The 23331-nt window shown below is 44.4% G+C and overlaps 2 protein-coding genes across 5 annotated transcripts; both read left to right on the forward strand.

Moving 5' to 3' along the window:
• Nucleotides 1-421: 421 nt before the first annotated feature.
• Nucleotides 422-9244, forward strand: arih2 (ariadne homolog 2 (Drosophila)). Of its 3 annotated transcripts, none has more exons than XM_018762326.1 (15): nucleotides 422-551; nucleotides 2553-2986; nucleotides 3159-3226; nucleotides 3342-3411; nucleotides 3942-4086; nucleotides 4361-4482; nucleotides 4783-4892; nucleotides 5656-5773; nucleotides 5920-5970; nucleotides 6453-6474; nucleotides 6716-6867; nucleotides 6973-7116; nucleotides 7620-7688; nucleotides 7872-7991; nucleotides 8369-9244. In XM_018762326.1, the coding sequence occupies exons 2-15, from the start codon at nucleotides 2723-2725 to the stop codon at nucleotides 8438-8440; spliced, it is 1527 nt and encodes a 508-aa protein (XP_018617842.1). In that variant the 5' UTR covers nucleotides 422-551; nucleotides 2553-2722; the 3' UTR covers nucleotides 8441-9244. The 3 variants fall into 3 exon arrangements, with proteins under 3 accessions (XP_018617842.1, XP_018617843.1, XP_018617844.1); XM_018762327.1 differs by having other exon boundaries at nucleotides 2569-2986; XM_018762328.1 differs by having other exon boundaries at nucleotides 2584-2986.
• Nucleotides 9245-10960: 1716 nt separating this feature from the next.
• Nucleotides 10961-23296, forward strand: impdh2 (IMP (inosine 5'-monophosphate) dehydrogenase 2). 2 transcript variants are annotated; one of them, XM_018762206.2, is made up of 15 exons: nucleotides 10961-11430; nucleotides 12726-12774; nucleotides 13556-13657; nucleotides 13775-13849; nucleotides 14118-14324; nucleotides 14791-14878; nucleotides 16592-16791; nucleotides 16876-16966; nucleotides 17167-17262; nucleotides 17577-17648; nucleotides 20546-20689; nucleotides 20886-21030; nucleotides 21585-21728; nucleotides 22147-22230; nucleotides 22868-23296. In XM_018762206.2, the coding sequence occupies exons 1-15, from the start codon at nucleotides 11333-11335 to the stop codon at nucleotides 22887-22889; spliced, it is 1617 nt and encodes a 538-aa protein (XP_018617722.1). In that variant the 5' UTR covers nucleotides 10961-11332; the 3' UTR covers nucleotides 22890-23296. The 2 variants fall into 2 exon arrangements, with proteins under 2 accessions (XP_018617722.1, XP_018617723.1); XM_018762207.2 differs by lacking the exon at nucleotides 17577-17648 and having other exon boundaries at nucleotides 10962-11430.
• The last annotated feature ends 35 nt before the right edge of the window (nucleotides 23297-23331 follow it).

Consider the following 23331-nt stretch of genomic DNA (forward strand, 5'->3'; position numbering starts at 1 on the left):
GGCTCAACACTGAGAAGCAGTGGTATAACAGTGTTATGGAACCAATTTTCTTACAAGTGGAATCAGACAAAAGAGAACAAGACAAAAAAATAAAGAATAAAGCAATAAATTAAGCTTTGACTTGTAATCAGATCAGTACTTTACCTAATAATTTAACGTAATTTTCTATGGTAATGTTGAAGCATTACATCTACATATTGCAGACGCTTTTCTCCAAAGGAGTAGAAAAGAGATCAGGACAAAAGCGGATTTGAAAGAGATGCAAACAAGTTGAGCTCCGTGTTCAATTTCGTGGTGAAACCATCAAATATTTCAGTGTATCACATCCCAACCACAAGTGAATCACAGATCTCATTTCTCTAAGCATCACCGCTTCTGCTGGACCAATGGGATGACGTCATCGACAAGGCGGAAGTGACGTAAGGCCTTAATCTCCCTGTGGTTCCTGTCTTCCTCTCGGCGGCGCTTCAGCGAGCCGAACCGAATTTGTTCTGGGTCCTCACGTCGGCCCTCCGCTGCAACTGCGAGGGCGTCCGACACGGCCCCACGGGGTAAGTGGACGCGCCCCCCGCGTGAGGAAGTTGGGAGCTGCGGGCCGGGCATTTGGAGGGCGCTGTCGGCCCCGCACGGCCTTGTTTACAGCAGGATCCCCGGGCTAAAGTGAGAGGCGGCCCCCGCTCGGGGCCAGAGGTTAGGAGTTAGCGGGCCTGTGGTGAGGGACCGAGCCGATTTCCATCTGGAAACGCGGGCTTCTCATTCACACACTTTCTCGGTCGGCAGGAAAAGCCCTTCCTGAGTGAGTCCTTTGTGACTGTCCGGCCGTTCGCAGGATGAGCTTTTGTTTTGATTAGTCAGGGTTGAGAACGAGTCTGAGTGAGTGAGTACGTGTGTAATGTAAACAAACAGGACCTGGTGGTCCTGATCACTGAGTAACACCCGTGGCCAGCTTGAATCACCGATGGTACCGCTGGGTAGCTCACTGAGGTTAGCTAGGTCTGCTCAGCTTTCCTGATTAGCGTGCCTCTGTCTGGCTGGGTAGCTTTTGGTTAGTATCTTCTTAACTGGCTCAGTTAGCTGCCTGTGCTGTGGCTGTTGACCTGCATGAAATGCTATTTTTAGAGATGCCCAGCTCTGCTAGGATACCTCTGACCTCTGCCAGGGTGATCACTGTGGTCCTTGATCACCTTGTCACATGTCCCTCTTCCTGGCATTTCAGCCATGGTCCCTGGTCAGTGACTCCCAGTTGGAGCTTGGCGGGCAAAGAAACAAATGTGATTGCGTGAATCGAGCCCCCCATGCCATGGTGGCACACGGCTGCTGTAATATAGCATTGCCACGTAATCTCTTAAGCTCCTGTTTAGCATTACTTTGCTCCTGTTGCACCAACTTTGCTTTGTCTGTTACCCTTCACTGAGGGATCCAGCATGCACAACAAAAGTTTTTCATAGTACTTTGTAGAAATAAAAAAAATTAAGAAATGTAAGCTTTTACTGAAATGCTGTAAGATGTGCAAATTATATAAGCACTTAAACACACATCCATCTGTTGTCACAAGCTGCTGGTCTAATATAGGGCCATGGGGGTCTGGAGTTTAAGCAAAGGGGATCAGGCAGGGTACCCCCTCGGTGTGATACCAGTTCTTTGCAGGGCAGTCACACACAATCATTCGTATACACACTCCGGACATTTTAGAGTCATTAGACATTTGACTAGCATGACCCACTGTGGAATTTTGCAGCCCCAAAAAAGTTAAAGCACATAATGAAATGCAAGTACATCATCAGGCAAATTAATGCTTAATATAAAACATCCTTATGGCATAGATTCTTCATTAAAGTACTACAATACAATTAAAAAGTAATTTTCTGTGCTGGCATGGTTAGAGAGGGCTATATTTGGAGCAAATGCAAGAAAAAAAATTGTTAAACACAGCAAACCAAGTTATCCCAAGCACTGGTGGTTGTGTGGCAGAGGTGATCTTTGTAGGTTCTCTCATTGTTGAAGGAATTACGATGTGTCACTTGTGGCTGGATAGGAGAAGGATTGCTGGCCGTTGAACAGCTTGCTCTGGTAATTATCCCCATGGTGCTGACTTTCTACACAGGTTGTAACTGTGTGGAACAAACAATTTAGGGTCCAGTGGAAAGCTCTTAAATGCAGAGCACTATTTCTTTCTTTGTATTCATAGTGCCTGTGTGTTCATGTTGATATAGGATTCTTTTTATAGGATGCAATTTAACGTAATATCCTGTGTTGTTCATTTGAGGTGACAAATCTCAGGGTTTTGGAATCACAGGGTCCTTCAGTGCTCCATGTGATTGAGTGCCGTGATGTTTATTACTGGGTGCTGGACTCTATATGATACCAGTGGTGTCCCTTTATTTCAAGTTATTTAATTTTTATGTCATGTATGTTTTTCCTCCTGTTTTTCCTTTTGCTCCTCCATTTCCCGCCTGTGGTCCACATTCTGCTCTCATTTTTTTTCCTCTTGAAACAAACTCTCAATTTCTTCCCTCTTGCTCCCTTTTGTCTCTCAACACCCTTTCCATCAGTACTTTATCTCCTCAGTTAATCTGGTTCCAGGGTACCTCATGAGTGACGGGGAGTGTGACTTCTTCTGCTTCTTCCGCTGCTGTTGAGCATCGAGGCAGCTGGGAGCTTAAGCTTCCCAAACGCCGAGTGCTGATTTGTGGAGGGCATTAGCAAGAGCGGGCCCAGAGGAATGTCCGTAGACATGAACAGCCAGGCCTCTGACAGTAACGAGGATGACTTCGGCCCCAACTCGGAGGAAGAAGAGGAGGAGGAAGTGGGCGAGGAAGAAGACCAGGGGGACATTGCAGACTACTATGAGGGTGTTGCCAGTGATGTGGAACAGCAGGGGGCAGATGCCTTTGACCCAGAAGAATACCAGTTCACCTGTCTCAGCTACAGAGAGAGTCAAAAAGTCTTGTCGGAAGATGTGAACAGGGTTGCCAGCACCCTGAAGGTGAGATGAGAGGTCAAAAAAGAAGGGTGAACAATATACAGAGAGCATTACAAAAGAAGAGACTGAGATGTGGGATGACACAAATTTGATGCATTTTGTGATTTGATTAGTTTTGTTTGGTGTTTATAACATCCAACACATTTTTGCTTATTTCTTCCTGCGCCCACTACAGGTTTCACCTGCTGTAGCTAAACTGGTCCTTGTCCACTTTCAGTGGCGAGTGTCAGTAATATTAGAAAGGTAATATCACTCACTCATTCACTGATTCTTAAACTCACCATACAGATAATTTGTCTGAGATGGTCTGTAAAGCAGTAGGCAGTAAATAAACAAACAGGTTGCCTTTGTGTTTCAGGTACAAGTCCAGTTCGTCTCAACTGCTGTGTGAAGCCCAAGTCCAGCCCAGCACCTGCAGGTCCATGGCGGTGAGTGGTTCCCTGTCAGGATTGAATTTAATGCTCCTATATGTTTGTGAGAATATAAGCATTATGTGAGTTGGCATTATATAGTTGTGTTTTTGTGAATATTATGTTACTCTCAATCATTTTGCTGATGTGTAAGAAAAAACTTATCATGATCAAACATTTGTAATGAGCATCCATAATTATAATTAATAAATCAATGTAGAAAAAAATTTCTGATATTATTGTGCAGTAGTAGGAAGTTTAAATAATTTGAGTGTATCTGGCAGATTTTATGCTGTGAATATCTGGTTTTGTACATTGGTGTTTGGTGCTGTTAAAACACACGTACTGCAGTTCCTGGTACAGTATTTGAGTAGCAGGTTGCATGTAAAGGACATGTGCTCACAACCTGAAGGTTGCTAGTTCAAGTCCTTGAGCAAGGTACTTTTTCCTGAATTTCTCAAGTAAATAACAGTGGTCAAATATTGTAAGTTACTTTGTATGAAAGGAAAAACTTAACAAAATTTGGTTTTATGTTCCTCTTTTGCTAGGTGTCTACTCACTCCTTTCAGTGTGGGGTGTGTCTGCAGTTGGTCCGGAAAGAAGCTTTGCTCGCTTTGCCATGCCAGCACTCCTTCTGTAAGGCATGCTGGGAACAACACTGCACGGTGCTTGTTAAGGATGGTGTAGGAGTGGGTAAGTTCTGGAGCTGTACTCATCTGTGTGTGACCCATGTATGTTCTTCATCCGTAAGTGTCCCTCTGCAACTCTTTTGTATATAACTTGCTTGTACATGTGTGCATCACTTCTGTATCTATCTGTATACTCATTTGTGTGATTGAACCTGCAACTTTCTTGGGCATAACTACCTGTTATAATCAGTTTGCCTTCTTTTGTATAACTCACCTGCTGAGGATACTTGTGCAGGTGTCTCGCTCTGTGTAAACCTGTTGTTTATATACCTTCGCAGGTATCTCATGCATGGCCCAGGACTGTTCCCTCCAAATGCCAGAGGACTTTGTGCTCCCACTGCTGCATGGGGATGAATTGAAGGACAAATACAGACGCTACCTCTTCAGGGACTATGTGGAGGTTCGTTATTCTGCCTGTCCTGTCAGTCTGTTCTAGTGTAAAGCCTCAGCCATTTCCTCAATACTCATGGTGCTTTCTTGGTAGCTGCTGAATGTGAGCTCACTTGAGGTGTCTTGCTGGATGTGATCTGCTTGTGGGCCTATGGCTACCTGTGGAGTTACCATGGGCATGTCCTCTGTGGGTGTTATTGTAGGTGTGTTCTGTTACATAGCATTTTAGGTATGTTTTTACTGGTTGCTGGCATGATCTGAGTGTTGGGTGTACATGTCCTTGTCCCTATCATTTTTTTCCTCTTTGCAGAGTCATTTCCAGCTGCAGCTGTGTCCAGGGGCTGACTGCCCCATGGTCATCCAAGTTCAGGAGCCTCGTGCACGGCGAGTGCAGTGCAGCCGTTGCGGCGAAGTCTTCTGGTGAGGCTCACACACCTGAAATGCACAGCACAACATGCATATCTTTAAGGTATACAGCCATAATTCTTATAGTATATAAACATATACGTAGACGGTGATTGTGGAAAAAGAAAATATAGCCTTTTTCAATTCCGTGGTTTAATGTATTATTGTATAACTAGCCCTCATATAGTCTTTTGCCATTCTAATGGTAGGTACTATAACTTTGTGAGGAAAAAATGCACAGTACATTTTGTTTAGGGTTAGGGTCATTATTCATTAAACCAAAAATGTCAACACATAGAAGCCATGTATGGTGCGGTGTACTGTTATTGTACTGAGACCCATCTTGAATGGTGACAGGATTTAGCAGTTGTGAGGGGCAGAGGGAGATCATTCCACCACACAGAGTTAAAACCAAGACCTTGCAGACCTTTGATTTTTCACACTTTGTGAGTTGGACCACAAGGCAACCAGAGGTGGAGCAGCGTAGCTCTCGTGTTTGGGTTTAAGGAATGAATATATCCTGTAGGTGCAAATCCGTTGACTGTTGTATAGGCCAGTTAAAGGAATTCCTGCCACCCGATAAAGGTTTTACTGCTTAGTGTCCTGAAATGTACAGTAAAAACACATCTTACATTCGCACACAATTTTGACAATTTTTGTCAAAATTTGTTAGTCCCGAAGGTTATCAGCAGCAGCCAGGATAATAAGGCTGATTCAGACTTTGCGTTCTCTCTCTTCCCCCCCTTATTCTGCTCTTCCGCCTTGCTGCTGCCATCAGCTTCATGTGTCGGCAGATGTACCATGCCCCCACAGACTGTGGCACCATACGAAAGTGGCTGACCAAATGCGCAGATGACTCAGAGACAGCAAACTACATCAGCGCGCACACTAAAGATGTGAGTCAGGCTGTTGGTAACCACAGAACACGTATGAAAAAATACACGCCTGTGGAAATTGCGACTGTAGTGCCTATGTTTTGGCTGTATTTTTCATGACATTGCTCTCCCTGATTGTGGTCATGTTGTCATCTCTCTGGTTGTAGTGTCCTAAGTGCAATATCTGCATTGAGAAGAATGGAGGCTGCAATCACATGGTGAGTGGCATGTTTCCATTAAAGGCAGAACGCACACCTAGCTGTGTGCAATAGTATGAATTTATAGGAATGAGACAGGAAATGGAGCCTTCTGCTATTGTCTTGACACTAGAAAAGTAGTTTGTACTGTAGTCAAGGCCATGAAAATGTTCTTGTTCAAAGTAGCTTAGAAATTTTGACAATCAGTAGCGGATGTAAGCTTCTACTTAAAGTGAATGAAAATGGTTTGTGTGGCTTTAGCTGTGTAATGAAGCACCCTGAGATGTTGCTGAGACAGACTGATAGTTACTTTTACTCCTCTGCTGGGTTTCTTTTAGGTAGTGTTAGCTCTGTATTGTGTGGTTGTGGAAGCCGTAGTACTAGAAATTTTCCTCAAAACATTCTGTTTATGGGGTGATTATGAAATCTGGTAGGTTTAGGGATGCTTCTGGTCATGGGTGTAGCTCTTTTTCTGACATTCTTCTATTCTCTTTTGTTTACAGCAATGCTCCAAGTGCAAGCACGGTAAGATGCCGGTACTGCTACTCAGCTAATGACCAGTTTATTCTGGAAAGTTAACCCCCCCCAGGCAACATATTGAAATTATGCCAAGATAAGACATAATGATGTAAATGAAGCCACATTTTATGCCAGTTTTTTTTTTTTTTTGGAGGTCTAACTGCTGATCTTCAGTTATGTAGCTCTCCCTTTCCCTTCTGCAACACTCCCTTGTTCCATCCCCCCATTTCCCTGTTCTTTTGTGTAGATTTCTGTTGGATGTGTTTGGGAGACTGGAAGACGCACGGCAGTGAGTACTACGAATGCAGCCGCTATAAAGAGAACCCTGACATTGTCAATCAGAGCCAGCAGGCCCAGGCCAGAGAGGCATTGAAGAAATACCTCTTCTACTTTGAAAGGGTGAGCATTGGTGCCTGGCAGTGACAGATACACACATGCACATCCCAGTAGGACTTGTTGGTAATCTTTGTGTCATTTGGTGACACTTTGTTTTTCTGCATCCAGTGGGAGAACCACAGTAAGAGCTTGCAGCTAGAGGCACAGACATACCAGAGAATCCAGGAGAAGATCCAGGAGAGGGTGATGAATAACCTGGGGACCTGGATTGACTGGCAGTACCTGCAGAATGCTGCCAAGCTGCTGGCCAAGGTACTGTCACCACTCCCAACCAAGCAAACACACAGGAACACTGATAACTTTTAGAGTTATTTATATATCTGGAATTTTTCACCAAAGTAGGTTAAAGGGTTAAGTTACTTAGAATGATTTAGCCATTTTTGTATCTGAGTAGCTTTTAGTGGAGCAATTCAGGGATTTGAACCTAGGTACTTCAAGTGCGGGGGGCGCGGTGGCGCAGTGGGTTGGACCGGGTCCTGCTCTCCAGTGGGTCTGGGGTTCGAGTCCCACTTGGGGTGCCTTGCGACGGACTGGCGTCCTGTCCTGGGTGTGTCCCCTCCCCCTCCGGCCTTACGCCCTGTGTTGCCGGGTTAGGCTCCGGCTCCCCATGACCCCGTGTGGGACAAGCGGTTCTGAAAATGTGTGTGTGTGTGTGTGTGTGTGTGTGTGTGTACTTCAAGTGCGCAGCAGCACAAACAACTGTACCCATAACACAACTGCATCATGCACAACTGAGTCAATCTTCCTATTCCTAGTGTCGCTACACACTGCAGTACACCTACCCCTACGCATACTACATGGAGTCTGGACCTCGCAAGAAGCTGGTGAGCTATTACCTGGACCATCCCCCATCATCCACATATAAACACACAAACACACTTCTGTGACATCTTCAGGGTAATTGACAACTGTGGCAGTGACCATGTAAATATAATGCAAAATTAGATATTGTAATATGATCAAAGCCATATAAATTTTCCCAACACGGCTATGCCCTGCTTTCCCAGTTTGAGTACCAGCAGGCGCAGCTGGAGGCAGAGATAGAGAACCTGTCCTGGAAGGTGGAGCGAGCCGACAGCTACGAGAGAGGAGTCGGCGAGGGAGAGCTGAGTGCCAATGACAGAGGGGTGAGACAGGAATCTGGGAAAGGGAGCTGAGTACCAGTGGCAAAGGGTCAAGGGGTGTGGCAAAAAAGCACAGTGTAGCCAACCAGGGTGCTCAGGATTACTAAACACGATTTCATTAACTAATCAACCTTTAGGACTTGTGTAGGAAATTAAACATTGACCCCAGTCAGTGTGTCAGTTGCTGTGTCTGTGTGAGATTTTCCAAGTGTGTCTACTGTAGCTTCGTATTGCAGAGTTTATTATGCTGTATGTATTAAGCTCCGTAGACTGGCTGTACATGTGACTAGATGGGCACTAACTAATAACAGCAGGACAACTGCAGTGTTGTATTCATCGACTGCTAATGATGGAACTGAAAATGGGTTCTTCTCTCTCAGGATCTGGAGAACCAGATGCACATCGCAGAGCAGCGGAGACGGACGCTGCTCAAAGATTTCCACGACACCTGAGTCCCTGTTCCTTCCAGTTGGCTCCCGATACGTCAGCCTCTCCATATCACTCTCCGTTCTGTCTGTTCCCCCTCCTTCAGCCCCCTTCATTTCCTGCTTAGGTCTTGTTTTGGTTATGGGTGCATTCTTCTTTTAGTTTGGTTGAACTCTGCTTTACCACGCAACACCTCTCATGATCGTTTGCTGACAAAAGAAACACCACATTCACGCAGCACGTCACATAAGAGAACACGCGCACGCGCGCACACTTTCAAATACAAACATGTGACGATAAGAATGGACAGACGCTAGAAGAGAAGGTCTCACTAAAACCCACAAGCACCGCCAACTAATATCTTTTCTCTCCCATAGTCACCCAGCCTGTTTTCCATTTTTTCTTCTCCTAATTGTTCTTTATTTTTTCTGAGAAATGGCTGTTAATAGAACTAGCTCATTTAACAGGATGAAAAAGTGTAATTTTCAAAGGTTGTACATTAATACAGAAATAGTTACTGAGAGTTTTTAAACAAACAGCTGGTCTCCTGTTTTGTGTACTCTGTGCCCCCTCTCAAAGTTAAATGAGTCAGACTGAGCATTATCGAAGTTTAGTTAGCTGATATATGAATTGGGAGATTTAAAAGAAAAAATCTACAAGTGTTAATTTCAACTGCTTCTTAATGTATGTTTTATGATCACACATTTTATGCCTAATCCAGTCTCTCGTATCTGCGTCATTGTAATTTTTTTTCCCCTATTAAGTCAGAAGTCTCAATATAGTGTTAGTTCATAGGGAAGTTGTTCCAAGTCACCTTTCAGCAGATAATTGTTTCTATTTTTTGCCTAAGTATATTTCTTTAACAGAAAAAACATGGTTCACTAAGTTTTATGCTTTTAAACCTCTGCCTTTTGCAGATGCATTTTATTTGTATATATTAGTTTACTATCATTAGAGTATCATACTATTAGTATAATTTTGAATACGATTGATAGTTTGGTTTTCATAAAATTATTTTTGAAAATAGTTCCTCATAATTGAAAAAAGTTGTTTTGGTGTGACATGTTGAGCTGTTTAGACTGCTGCAGACCAAAGCACCAATACCTCTACCCTTGGTGGCACAGTGCTGTGAAAAAGTATTTCCAATATTCTCCATTTCTCCAGCTTTTTTGACAGATCAGATCTTTTTGCCAGTTCTAGTAGTATATGAATGAAGCCTGAGAGGGGAAAAAATTGACAACATTGTTGTTTTTGTCATTTTCTTGCTGTGGAATATAATGAAATGTGCAATCATAGGTGTGAGAAAGTAATTGCCCTTTCACTTTTGTTAATAGAGAAAATTGGAAGGGGGAAAATACTTTTCCACAGCACTGTATGTGTAGGGCTCTCCATAATCTGGCTTGGAGAGGTCCTGAGGGTTTTTATTTCAGGCAGACAGTGAACCAACTGATTGAACGACTTGTGGTCTTCGTTGAAGCCAGTGAAACCCCTTTCTGAGCTTTCAGTGGCGTCCCAGTCCTGCTGAGCAGAACTCCTGCAGCAGGTCATACAGTGTTGTGGACTTCATTCATTATCAGGGGACTGACTTTTACTGATTGTGGGAAATTTAACTACTTGTGGTCTTCCACCTAAGCTTATTGTTCCAATTTACAGACTCGATTCTGAGTTTGAACCCGGTTCTGACTGAATTTTGCATATTCTCTTCATGTTTCTGTGGGTCTCACTGTCCACTGACCAGCATTTCAGGTAAATCTAAATCTGAGTTGCCCTGTGTGTGTGTGTGTGTGTGTGTGTGTGTGTGTGTGTGTGTGTGTGAGAGAGTGAGAGAGTGAGAGAGAGACTGAGAGAGACTACCCTGCGAGGGCCAGGCATCCCGTCCAGGGTGTACCCTGGATTTACCCTGCCTTGAACCATGCTTCCAGGAAAGGCTCTGGACAACAGTGATGCTGTAATGGCTAAGCATTTTTCTGAAAATAAATGGATAAATTGGCATAATTAATGAAGACTTAAGATTTTTAACTGAATAAAACAATTTGGTGGCATGTTCTCAGATTAGTCAAGAATATTATTGATGTCTCTCTAGTGTTTTAGGCACGTGATTCTTATACTAGCTGCTTCTTTTTATACTACAAAAATGCTTTTTAACTGTTATACACACACAGCAAACCTGTGTGTTAATTTGAGGGTAAGTTGTGGAAGCTTCTAGAATCATTTGAACTCAACTACGAAGGAGAATAATTCTATTCACACGTTTCGTGGGAAGATATTGAAAGTAAACAGGAACCGCTGTGAAATCCCGCCTAAAAGGGTGCCATGCCATGACCTTAGTCTACCACCTTATATAGTCACCGAAGAGCCCGAGGGGTGTTCTGTTACATTGACAGAAGCCCGTCACCCTCCGCCATCAATCCCCAGGACTCTACATTAAAAAAAAAAAAACATCGAGGGTGGTGCGGAGTGACATGCGCAGATGGTGGACTGCGGGGGGGATCCTCGCGCCGCCTCCCGATGACGAGACCAATGAGGTTTGCCAAAATGAAAACCGGAAGTTGCGTAAGAGGCATTTTCAATTAATTGACAGCACCGTAGGAAGTGCTCACCAGGTCGTCCTTGCTGGCACGTGCTTGTCGTGCAACCTTCAGGCAAGAATAAAGAGAAGCGCGCGAGCGGTGGGAGGAGTGGAAGAAACTGTAATAAAACCCAGAACGGAGCGCTGGAGACAGTGAGGGGGAGGCGCGTCCGGCGCTTCAGTACAGGGGATAATTACCGCCGGCAGAACCGCACGTCTGATCCGATCGCCGGCGGTGCAGTGGGACTAACTTGCTCGAGAAGAGGAACACAGTTATTGAGTTAGTTACTGTCCGAGAAGCTTCTTTGGCCGCCCACGACACGGACAGTTTCTGCACAGTGTCGGGCCCATGGCGGACTACCTGATCAGCGGACAGACCGGCTACGTGCCCGAGGACGGCCTGACGGGGCAGCAGCTGTTCAGCGGCGGAGACGGACTCACCTACAAGTACAGAAAACAGTTCAATATAATAATGGTGTCTCAAAGTGTCCTGACGAGCAGGCGGGGAGCTGAACGCGCGGTCGCTGCGCCGGCGCCTCGACTCGAGGTTTACACGACACACACAGAGTTTAAAGACTGATGAGATGATGTGTCACAACAAGTCTCTTTAGTTCGAGAAGTTGTTCACTGGGTGGGGGGCTCATCATTGGCGCCTCTCTCTCTTCTTGTTAACTGTAACAGCAGGATCTTTGGCTTGAAGGCCGATGACAAAATCTCCCCTCACATGATAAAAACTGACATTTGTATATATAATTAATACAGACACACACCTTCTAATCCCCCTTCTCCAAACACTCACTGATGTGAGTGTACAGATTGCCCTCATTATCTGTTCATGTAGCTGATGCTTAATCCAGAGCAACTTAAGTTAGTTTTGTGGCCCAATATACTTACAGTTGTTTGCATTCTTGGTGCAACAGGGCTCATGCTGCAGGAGCGGGATTCGAACCTGGGTCCCTTGTGCGTGAGGCAGCACCTCTGACCACTACACTACTAGCCACTTCCTTCTTGCGGTCCCTTTTCCGTCGTCCTCTAATGAGATTCTTGCCTCTCGCTCGGGTCTTACGGACTAGGCCGGATGAGGAGAACGCGGTGGTCTCGGCCGCACCCCCTTTGGTTTCGGGTCTTGCCGAGAGGTCGCTGGAGCGGCGTTTACCTCCTGGTCCTGCATCACGCACGTTGGCCTTAAACGCAGCACTGAGCTTTGTCCCCCAGAAGAGCAAACATTACATGTCTGACACTGTAGTTCGGTGTCAGCAGCACTTTTGTGAAAAATTAACAGCTAGGGTAGGAAATGGTTCAAAGGCCTGGGAATATACACAAATTGTGGTTAGTTATTAATAATAGAGCATCGCTTTGGATGCAGAATTGAGAGATGTGCTCTGGATGTTGCTTTTAGGAAGTTGAGAGATGGTTTTATGATTAGTGTGCAGTTTTGTGGTTCATGACAGCTGGAGTTCTACACTGTGAATCGATCAGTATTTGTAACTGTTCTTCAGCTTTTATTGAGTTGATGAATTCTAGATGGTTGTGTAAGTGTGAGGGGGTGCGGTGGCACAACATGTTCGGCCGGGGCCTCCTGCATGGTGGGTCTGGGGTTCGAGTCCCGCTCGGGGTGTGTTCCCTCCTCCGCCGGCCGTCTGTTGCCGAGCTGATCTCCTGGTCAGGGCAAGCAGTTGTAGAGATTTTTTTGTGTGTGTATATACAGTATAACTGCAGTGTGTTGGTTCTCTCTTTTTCAGTGATTTCCTAATTCTTCCTGGGTATATTGACTTCACAGCAGACCAGGTGGTGAGTGCAACACTACTTCTTTTTAAAACTTTTACTCTCACCCATTTAGATGCATCTAAAATTGTAATTTATGGCGAAGGAAATAAAGTAACTGTACTTGTGAGTCACACATCTGCAGCTATGTCTCTTTCTCGTAAGGTGATGCACAAATTATACTTTCTGTGAGATGTACTGCGCTTTGGAGAAAAGCATCCTCTCAATGGAAAAAAATGTCATTTAAGATCTTTTATTAATAATTATTTCCTTCAAACCATGATGGAATCAGTGGTTTCAGTTTTGAAGTGTACCTCTGTGATAAGTGAATTATTGGAAACCAGCAGTTTACTGAGTTTGAATGTGGTTTAATTTGTAACCAGTTTAGAATCCAAGAAGTACCTCTGTTATTTGGATCGATTCCACCAAAGATTTATGAAGACCTGTGTAACGATTGGTCATTCTCCAACTTAGATTGAATTGGCACGGCAGGTGTGCTTGGATGTCTCTGCTAAAATAACCCTCTTATTCTTCACTAACCTCCTCCCAGGGGAGAGCAAATGAGCCGTTTCCATAGCGATGTCTGAGTATGATTGCTGTTATCCCTGTTTCGGAAGATAATTGGGGATAAAACCACACAAAATTATTTTCTGTTTATCCAACACACAAGTCTGAAAGGTTGTTTATAAGGTGGCAACACTTAACTGCTACATTTATTACTTCTGACTATGTAATGCGGAACAGTGTCGTAAGCAACTTGTCTTTTTAATTAGCTCCAGCTTTGAATTCTCATCTGGCCTCTCTTCAGGATCTGACATCAGCGCTCACCAAACAGATCACCATGAAGACGCCTTTGGTGTCATCACCCATGGATACAGTCACAGAGTCTGGAATGGCCATTGCTATGGCGGTAAGAGCGTGTTGAGCGCACACTTGACAATTGCTTATGCTAGGGTGGTAAGCAGCACGCCCTGTCATTGTTGACCACTTTCTTTTTCCTTTTTTTAATTCAATTCTCCTCTGTCAGCTCACTGGTGGCATTGGCTTTATCCACCACAACTGCACCCCAGAGTTCCAGGCCAATGAAGTGCGCAAGGTCAAGGTAATTTCTGTCCTTCCTCTTTTTCTCCCTCTCTGTCAACATGTGTCCTGATGCACATCTTTTTTCATTCTCTACACCAGCTACTACAGTTCCTCTTTTTCCTGTAGTGACTGTTACCATAGTCTCTCTCCCTTTCCTCACCACCACCTCTGTCATTCATTAAATCTCCCTCCTTGATAGGACTTTTTGGCTGATAGTAGCATCCTCGCATTCCTCTTTTTTTACCCCTTCCCTTGCCCTGCCCTGGTCTTGATCCTTCATGCCTCAGCGGTACGAGCAGGGCTTCATCACGGACCCGGTGGTGATGAGCCCCAGGGAGCGCGTTCGGGACGTCTTCCAGGCCAAAGCACGACATGGCTTCTGCGGGATTCCCATCACCGACAATGGTCAAATGGGTGGTCGGCTTGTTGGAATCATTTCGTCCCGTGATATTGACTTCCTCAAGGAAGAGGAGCATGATCTGCCACTCAGTGAGGTGGGTGCAGCCTTCCCAGGCACTGGTGTGTGTTTAGCTAGTTGGGTGGAGCACGGCACATAGTGGCAGAACACGGCCGACACATTTCTAAGCATTTCTGTACACACACACACACACACACACACACACACACACTCAGAACCGCTAGTCCCATACGGGGTCACGGGGAACCGGAGCCTACCCGGTAACACAGGGCGTAAGGCCAGAGGGGGAGGGGACACACCCAGGACGGGACGCCAGTCCGCTGCAAGGCACCCCAAGCGGGACTCGAACCCCAGACCCACGGGAGAGCAGGACTGCGGTCCAACCCACTGCACCACCGCACCCCCACACATTTCTGTACATGTAACTGCAATGTTAAGAGCTTGTGGTAATGCCTCGCTCAGTTATTCTTTCTTCATAACTGCTCAGCTGTTGGTCTTAAAACACTTTAAACTGTACTTCCCTCTCTCACCTGTTTTCGTAGGTGATGACTAAAGTTGAAGATCTGGTAGTAGCACCAGCAGGTGTGACTTTGAAAGAGGCTAATGAGATTCTGCAGAGGAGTAAGAAGGGTGAGAAAACATTTGCAGAAGTGATCATTAGTGTTTGAAGGCTGACTGTTTGAGATCACAGTTTCAATTCTGTCAATAAATATTTATTTACCTCAGGATTATGAAGAATACATAGGTAGCAAATTTTGAAATAGATTTATCAAAAATCCATCAGAATAATAGTGATATCAAAATGTCTGGTAGTAAATATTTGTCTTAGGGTTATGGGTTAAAAAAAAAAAAAAAATTTTTTTTGAAAAAGAAATTTAATCTGTCACCAACTCATTACATGTGTGGAAAGTTGGTGATCTTAAAATGCCTGCACGGGGTTCTCAACTTAAAAACCATTTGGATTAGGGGTCAGTCTGTAACTCAGTTTGTTTGTAACTGTAAAGTTACTTTTATAGCAAAGTAACAATAAGTGATATAATACAGATGTCCTTCAGTTTAATCACAGGTTGGGTTCCATAATAATCTTGAATAAACCTGTTATAAGAAATACACTAACACTTCCATCCATCCATTATCAATAATAGCTTGTTTAGTTCAGGGTTGCAGTGGGCCAGAGCCTATCCCAGAAGTACCAGGCCTTAGGCAGGGTACACCCTGGATGGGACACCAGTCCATTGCAGTGTAACACTTACTTTATACACTTTTTTATAACTTTAAACTACATTACAATTACATTGACTACAATGACATTTTTTGGATATAAAAATATGTAATCTCTATAATTCAATCCTTATTTGTGACATATTCATTACATAAACATATCCAGTGTTCCACTTTCAGAAAGGGGAAAAAAAGAAAACCCTTTGGCATTTTATTAGCTCCACATTTAGTAAAAGATGAATAATAAAAACCTATTTTAATTTATGTGGGTGTTAGGTTCTGCAGAAATCTTGTCACCCTAAAAACATAAACACTGTATATAATATGTATTTCCTTTCAGTTACAGTAAGATTAAATCTAGTTTAAATTATTAAATACCTTCCTTCCACAGACTCTTGTTCAATGGAGATTCTAGACCCCCCCCCCCCCCCCCCAATCATAAATGTGTGCAGTAGTCAATTCAGTTTTTTGACAATCCAGATCGGACCTGAGCTGCGAACACTGTGGAAGTTAGCCGAATTAAAGTGGTTCAATACCCTGATTCTGTCTGAATGCATTTTACTGCCAATTAATTCCTATCCATGTAAATGCTCATTGCTTCTGCTTTGCAACCAAGAGAAATTTTATAAAGTAGAACAGTGAAGAAAACTGAGTTCTTGTAAGATGTGTAAGTCAAACACTTGTAACATGAGGAATTCTCACACACACACACACACACACACACAGGCTGAAACTGCTTGTCCCAAGCGGGGTTGCGGCAAACCGGAGCCTAACCCGGCAACACAGGGTGTAAGGTTGGGGGTGGTGGGGACTCACCCTGGACGGGATGCCAGTCTGTCACAAGGGACCACAAGCGGGACTTGAAGCCCAGACCCCCCGGAGAGCAGGACCCAGCCAAAAGTGCAGCGCCACTGTGCCCCCCCCCCATGAGGAATTGAAAGGGTTAAATACTGTATTAAATTGAGAAATTAATCTAAGTCATTAGACACTCAGGAAGCTGCCTATCTGTGAAAGTTCCTAGTGTGTTTTTCACTTTGTCACAGGGAGATACACAGTTGGGGCTGTAGTGGGGATGAATGGTTCACTTTCAGTCCCAACTCCATTTGTATGTTAATTCCTTAGGTAAGCTGCCAATAGTGAATGAGGAGGGCTGCCTGGTGGCCATCATCGCCCGCACGGACCTGAAGAAGAACCGGGACTTCCCCCTGGCCTCCAAGGACTCGCGCAAACAGCTGCTTTGTGGCGCTGCCATTGGGACGCACATGGATGACCGCTACCGTCTGGACCTGCTGGTGCACAGCGGTGTGGACGTGGTCGTGCTGGTGAGACCGCACCCCCTGCCAAGATCACGAGTATACTCGCGTGTGTTTCTTCTGAGTAATGCAGTCATCTCCCTCCTCCGACAGGACTCCTCCCAGGGAAACTCCATCTTCCAGATCAATATGATTAAGTATATCAAAGAGAAATACCCGCATCTTCAAGTCATCGGGGGAAATGGTGCGTTTTTGTCCGACTCTGGCCAACTGCACTTCACTGACCTTTACTATAAGAGTTGCAATTACCCTTTAACTCAACTTTAAAGAGGTGCAATTATAGTTGCAAATAATCCTCCACCACCAGCAGGGCTTGTGACAGTTGTATATCTTCCTATTTTGTTTTTGAAATGGAATCTCTTACTATGTGCTTGAATTTCTCAGTGGTGACAGCTGCTCAGGCCAAAAATCTCATTGACGCTGGCGTGGACGCTCTTCGCGTTGGGATGGGCAGTGGTTCCATCTGTATCACGCAGGAAGGTGAGTCCGACCAGCCACAGGCCTCCCCGCTCAATCCTCAGCCTGTCAGATCACGGCTTCTCTTGCTGACCAAACCACTCTTGAACAGCCCTTCGGCTGTGACCTCCCTTTTCCTTCACTTTTCCCTTTTGTGTGCTCACTCATCTTCCAAACCCTTTACCATACTTTCTCTGCCTCTCTCTCTCTCTCGCTCATTGTTTTTCCACCAGTTCCTCTACCTTATGTATCTCTATCCATTCTCCATCCCTTGCCTTGCTGCGTTTGCGCCATGTGTTGCTCTACTTCCATCTCACCGGCTCTGTCCGTCTCTCTAGCCCCTGTCTTTGTTCCTCCTGGTATAAAGCTCCACAGCCCCAAAACCCCATCCACTGTTACAGGATACTCCAGTAAGTCCCCACCATCAGGTGCACTGCCCCACATGGCCTGCTGCGTTCATTGGCTAACTGCTCTGCATTTTGGTAGAAATAGAGGCTGGGCTGGGGTTTTGAGGTTTTGGATGCTTGTACTCTCACTAACATGTCAAGCAACTCTATGAAATATTTTCTGGTCATAACTTCACTTCGTTTTCTACAGTTCTGTACAGTGTGGCTGATACCCTGTTTGAAACCTGCGGAGTGCATGTGAGCTGCACTTAAGGGCACGCTAAAATCCATCCTGAAATGTTTCACTGCATGTATATTTACAGATTTAATGAGGGTTTATACCACCATTTCTACTGAGTGAAATATTCATTATATAACCTGCTGGTTCTCGCTTATCCTTGAGATATGAGTGAGTGAGTGATATAGTGAGAAGAATGTTGCATCTAAAGATGAGACACAGTCCACTTAAACAATTATACCGAAACCTCATCTTATGAACACGGTTGTCTGGGAGGCTAACGCCAAAGTCACTAGTTTCCTTAAAAGCTCTGTAATACAGATGTCCCTCTAGTTTTTTTTTTTTTTTTTCTTTTTGCAGATTAGGTTTTGTAAATACCTTGGATAGCACTACAAAAATTAAAATTATCATGGTCTCAGTTAATTGTATAACAAACTTTAGTGTAGCCTAAATTTGGTTTAATTTTATTTAACTGCAGATGAAATTTAATCTTCAGTTCCATTTACAAGATTCATGCCATTTGTGTGCAGTGTTTATCTTCTTGCCACTTTCAACTTTCTTCATCTCCTCTCTGGTCTCCTTGGTAACAATAAGCTGAGAAACGTCCGACGTGCTGTAAACGCTGGAAGTAAGCTGAATTGAGCAGTCCCACACTCTTTCTGTTTGTAACTATTGTGACAAGGACTGGACCACTTGCACACTGGCTTTATTCTATATTGTGTCCTGACCACGAGGGATTGCTTTTCTTCTCTTTCTTTGGTATCACACTGGAACCAGAGTTTCTGCTACCATTAATTGGGCACTGGCACCACCATGCCTGAAAAAACTTTTCAGGACAGCCAATTATGTCCTCTCTTCTGTTAGCTTGTGCAGCACAATGCTGATCTTTTTTTTTTTCTTTCCCCCAATAAATTTTCTCAAGCCTTCCAGAATTTTCCGAGAAGCTTGTCGTCACCAGGCTTGGCTGCAGATGCGGCATTGCCTCGCTGATATGCTTTGCCAGTCCGTGTCGGGTGTAGATTGTTTCGTTTAGGCCACGGGATACCAGACTTAATTGACAACTTCTTTGGCAGCAGTACTTTCTTTTCAGTGCTTTTGGAAGATCGCTGAAGGGGGTGCGGTGGCGCAGTGGGTTGGACCGCAGTCCTGCTCTCCGGTGGGTCTGGGGTTCAAGTCCCGCTTGGGGTGCCTTGCGGCGGATTGGCGTCCCGTCCTGGGTGTGTCCCCTTCCCCCTCTGGCCTTACGCCCTGTGTTGCCGGGTAGGCTCCGGTTCCCCGTGACCCCGTAAGGGACAAGCGGTTCTGAAAATGTGTGTGTGTGTGTGTGTGGAAGATCGCTGTGGTGGTTTATTTCAGGACTGCGAGATGGCCTGTTTTTGGTAACGGCTCCTTTTCCCACCGGCTGTGCAAACTAGTATGCCTTCAGGATACTGGCAATTGTCGCACATTTTCTCCCTATTTTGATTTTAAAATGTTAGTGTCTTTTTTTAGTTTAAGTTTTCGCTTGAATATTATCAGGTCTACCGATTCACCATTTTCCACATCTGCCCTGAGTGGATTTTGTTGTAAATCTATGGCCATGATACTTGAGTACAATTTGTGTGAAAGTTGACAGATTCCACTATCTGTGGTAGCTTAGAGATTGCATGGCTACTATATCAATATAGTGTAGGTACTGTAGCATTTTCTTCTTATCTGGCTGGAATCCTAAATCTGTGCAGTGGATAGCACTAGTGCCCAGCAGCTTCTGGACTGTGGGTTTGGATCTGGAGCTGAATCCCCACTCAGTCTGTGTGGAGTCTGCAGGTTCTACTGCTATAGGCAGAGGTTTCTTATCACAGTCCAAAGACATGCATCGGGAAAAAAAAAAAACAAAACAATGGTAGGTGGGAGCCAAACCTGCAACCTTTGTCGCTGAAGGTAGTAGCTCTGTGCACTATGCCATCAGCTGCTCCATAAATGCTTCACTGAATCCAATGTGCTGTATAGAACCTTAAATTGGATCTGTACAAGTACAGCGCTGTCAACCTTGGTCCTGCATAATCTACCATGTGTGCTGGTTTTCTGGTCTTTAATTAATTGTTACTGGTCTTTAATTGTTACTCTTTGGATTGGTTAATAATTTAGATCAGTCTGTTAAAACATTTTTAAAAGGAAGTTGTCTTAATACCAAAAATTCACCTTTCAGAAATTTAATTTAATAGCAAGCATTTCTCAACACAGATTCCATGTAAAAGTTTGATTTTTATGCAGTGTGTCATTAGGTAAAGAACCGAGTTTCTAGCGATGTGAATCATGTCATTTGCTTTATGAATAGTTCGATGAAGGCTGATGACACGATCGGTTGGAATATAAAGCAGCCACAAGGGTACAGTGGGGTGCTGTAACCACGGTGTAGAGTCACTGCTTTGAGGGATTTAATTGGTGGACGGCTAGAGGAGAATCACGCACAAGGCAGTGCTAGAACTAAGGAAAATTCTGACTTTGGCCAATTGTGAAAAAGTTACTTTCTTTCAAACATGTTCTGTGAGAGAACACATTCACTGCAGTTTGTGTGTGTGTGTGCATGCTACATGCTGTATATTTTATGCACACAGTGCTAAAAAGACAAGTTTCTGTTCCCCACCTCATGTCTGCGTACACCATGCTGGTTGCTCCATCTGTCTCTGTCTCTCTCGTGCAGTGCTGGCGTGCGGCCGCCCCCAGGCCACAGCAGTGTACAAGGTGTCGGAGTACGCCCGTCGGTTTGGAGTGCCAGTCATCGCTGACGGGGGCATCCAGACCGTTGGGCACATTGCCAAGGCCTTGGCGCTCGGAGCCTCCACAGGTGAGCTTCCCCCATGTGCTGTCCAAGGTGTTGATTGGAGCCACGCACCACCTGGCATCACGGGGCCCTGTGATGTGCAAAGGCTACAAGTGGCCTGGAAGAGTTGAATAGCAACTCTCCTGGTGTGAAGATGGGGAGGACTGTCCATCTGCAAAGGGTAATTTTGCGAGAGCTTAACTATTTCTGTCTTCCTCAGTGATGATGGGCTCCCTGCTTGCTGCTACAACCGAGGCCCCAGGTGAATACTACTTCTCTGATGGTATCAGGCTGAAGAAGTACCGTGGAATGGGCTCGCTGGATGCCATGGACAAGAACCTTGGCTCCCAAACCCGCTACTTCAGGTACAGACTCTCACACTCTTGTACGTGTGTCAAAGAATGAAAGACGGGACAAAACTATACATTTCTGTTGTAATGAAAATGTTTGAACGGAGCTGACAGCGTTTTAATTACATTGTGCAGCCAGAAAAAGATCTGACACGTGTAGCCTCTATCAACATTGTAATTATAATAATGATATCAACATCATCTGGCCTGCCAGGTGGTAAGAATGGCTTGCTTTACCATGCATAAAAATCCATGTTTTGTAATTGTTGTTTAAAAAAAGGACAATGTGAGAAGCTGGTATTTTACTAAAATGAGCGAATGCTACTTTCAGCACTGAGGGGTTATGTCTTGTAGGTTAACGGGCAGCTGTGCTCCGAAGAGAAGGATTGTTTGGCTCTTAGCATGGCAGTGCACCTGCCCCGCAGACTGATGTTTGTACTGGTGCTTGCACTAAGAATGACCTTTAAAGCTTTTTTTAAGGCTTTTACTGCTACCTCTGTTCATGCCATTAATAACACCTCCTTACAGAAAACTGTGTGCCCCTTTCTCCCTCCCCTGCCTTTCTTCAGCGAGTGCGATAAGATTAAGGTGGCACAGGGTGTCTCTGGGGCAGTGCAGGACAAGGGTTCCATCCACAAGTTTGTTCCCTACCTGCTGGCTGGGATTCAGCACTCGTGCCAGGACATCGGAGCCAAGAGCCTCACTCAACTCAGGTACAGGCATCATGAGCTTTCAGCGTGGTGGTCACACAGAGCTCCATGCACACTGGTGTGTTTCTATTTAGTGCTGTAGCGCACTGTTCTTTCTGTACACATAGCAGCAGTGGTTGAGGACATGGTTTCCCACCTCAAGGTTGCCAATTCAGGCACCACTCTTCTTCTGCTATAGTGCCCTTGAGCATGGTACTTAACCCTGAATGGCTGCAGTAAACATACCCTGCAGTATAAATGTGTCTAATACTATGTCACTTTGAATTGAAATAAATCACCATGGGAACATCTTAAGAGTAATAATGTTTTGGATAGAGCATGTAGTGTATACTTAAGGCTAGTGCAAACGTTTCATTGACAAAATGCATGAACGTGTGTAGGGCAATTCATTCAGCAGCTGCGCTCTACATTGTACTCACAGGGCTATGATGTACTCTGGTGATCTGAAGTTTGAGAAGAGGACAATGTCGGCACAGATCGAAGGAGGAATACACGGTCTGCACAGGTAAACTGCTCTTTCTCGCTCCTTCTCTCCCGTTGTCTGTCTTCCCTTCACTCTAGTGTACGCACTGGTGGTGTGTGGTTACACATGGTTACGTTTTCATCACATAGGCCACACTTATTTTGCCTCTTAGACTTCTTAGAGATTGCTTTCGTGTCTAAAATATGACATGAAATTGCCGACTTTACATTTTTAAGTCTTCGGATTTTTCAACCAACTTTCAGATTGTTTCCTTCAGGGTTCTTGCTGTGCTTTCCTTCTGTTGAGACTCGGGACAGATGTGAATGCAGAGTGCTGGTTGACTTCAGCGAAAGAAATAGCTGCAGACTTCTTTAGGGCTGGATAGAATGTACAAAACATAATTGAAGAATAAAGGTAGAGCAATGTAAATCTCCTCTAGAGGGAAAATGACTTCCAAGAAAAGTGTAGGTTTTGGTCTTTTTTAAAATGTTAATTTCACTCTTGGCTAGTTGTATAAATTTTGGCAGTGGTACTTTGTTTTTTTTTTTTTTTTTTCCTTTGGAATCTGGAATTCTGTGAAACATCACTTACCACCTCATAAAAATTATGCAAACGTGTCCTTAAAATGGAAAAAAAACTTCTCACTTTCACCTTTATATTTCACTTTTTTCTTTTTCAGTTACGAAAAGCGGCTGTTCTAGGAATCAAGAAGACATACCTTCTTTAAATTGCCTTTCCCAGTTTAACAAACACTATATACCTCCTCTTTGGGGGATGGATGGACACACACACCATTTTCAAACATGTGCCAGCTGAAATTCCCCTGACACCCCCATAAGGCAAATAGCAGCTCCACTGGATAATTATGCACTTACATGTCGTCGTACATTGAATTATGCAGTTACACTGTTTATCAGGTAAATACTGTCAGCACTCAGCTCGACCTCCTGTCGCTGTCTTCCAGGTGTGTGTCATTCTCTAAGTAAAGAAATTGTGTGTGTGCATGCGTGTGTTTTAAAGCAAGAGGTCAGCATGTCTGTAAGATTCTTGATCTGATTGAAAAAGTTACTATATGTTCAAAGAGTATTTCAATAAAGTGCAGAAATATTTTTTCCCATAACCCTTTTAATGTGTGATTGATTT

The sequence above is a fragment of the Scleropages formosus genome, chromosome 2, assembly GCF_900964775.1.
Source record: "Scleropages formosus chromosome 2, fSclFor1.1, whole genome shotgun sequence".
In the NCBI taxonomy this organism is placed as follows: domain Eukaryota; kingdom Metazoa; phylum Chordata; class Actinopteri; order Osteoglossiformes; family Osteoglossidae; genus Scleropages; species Scleropages formosus.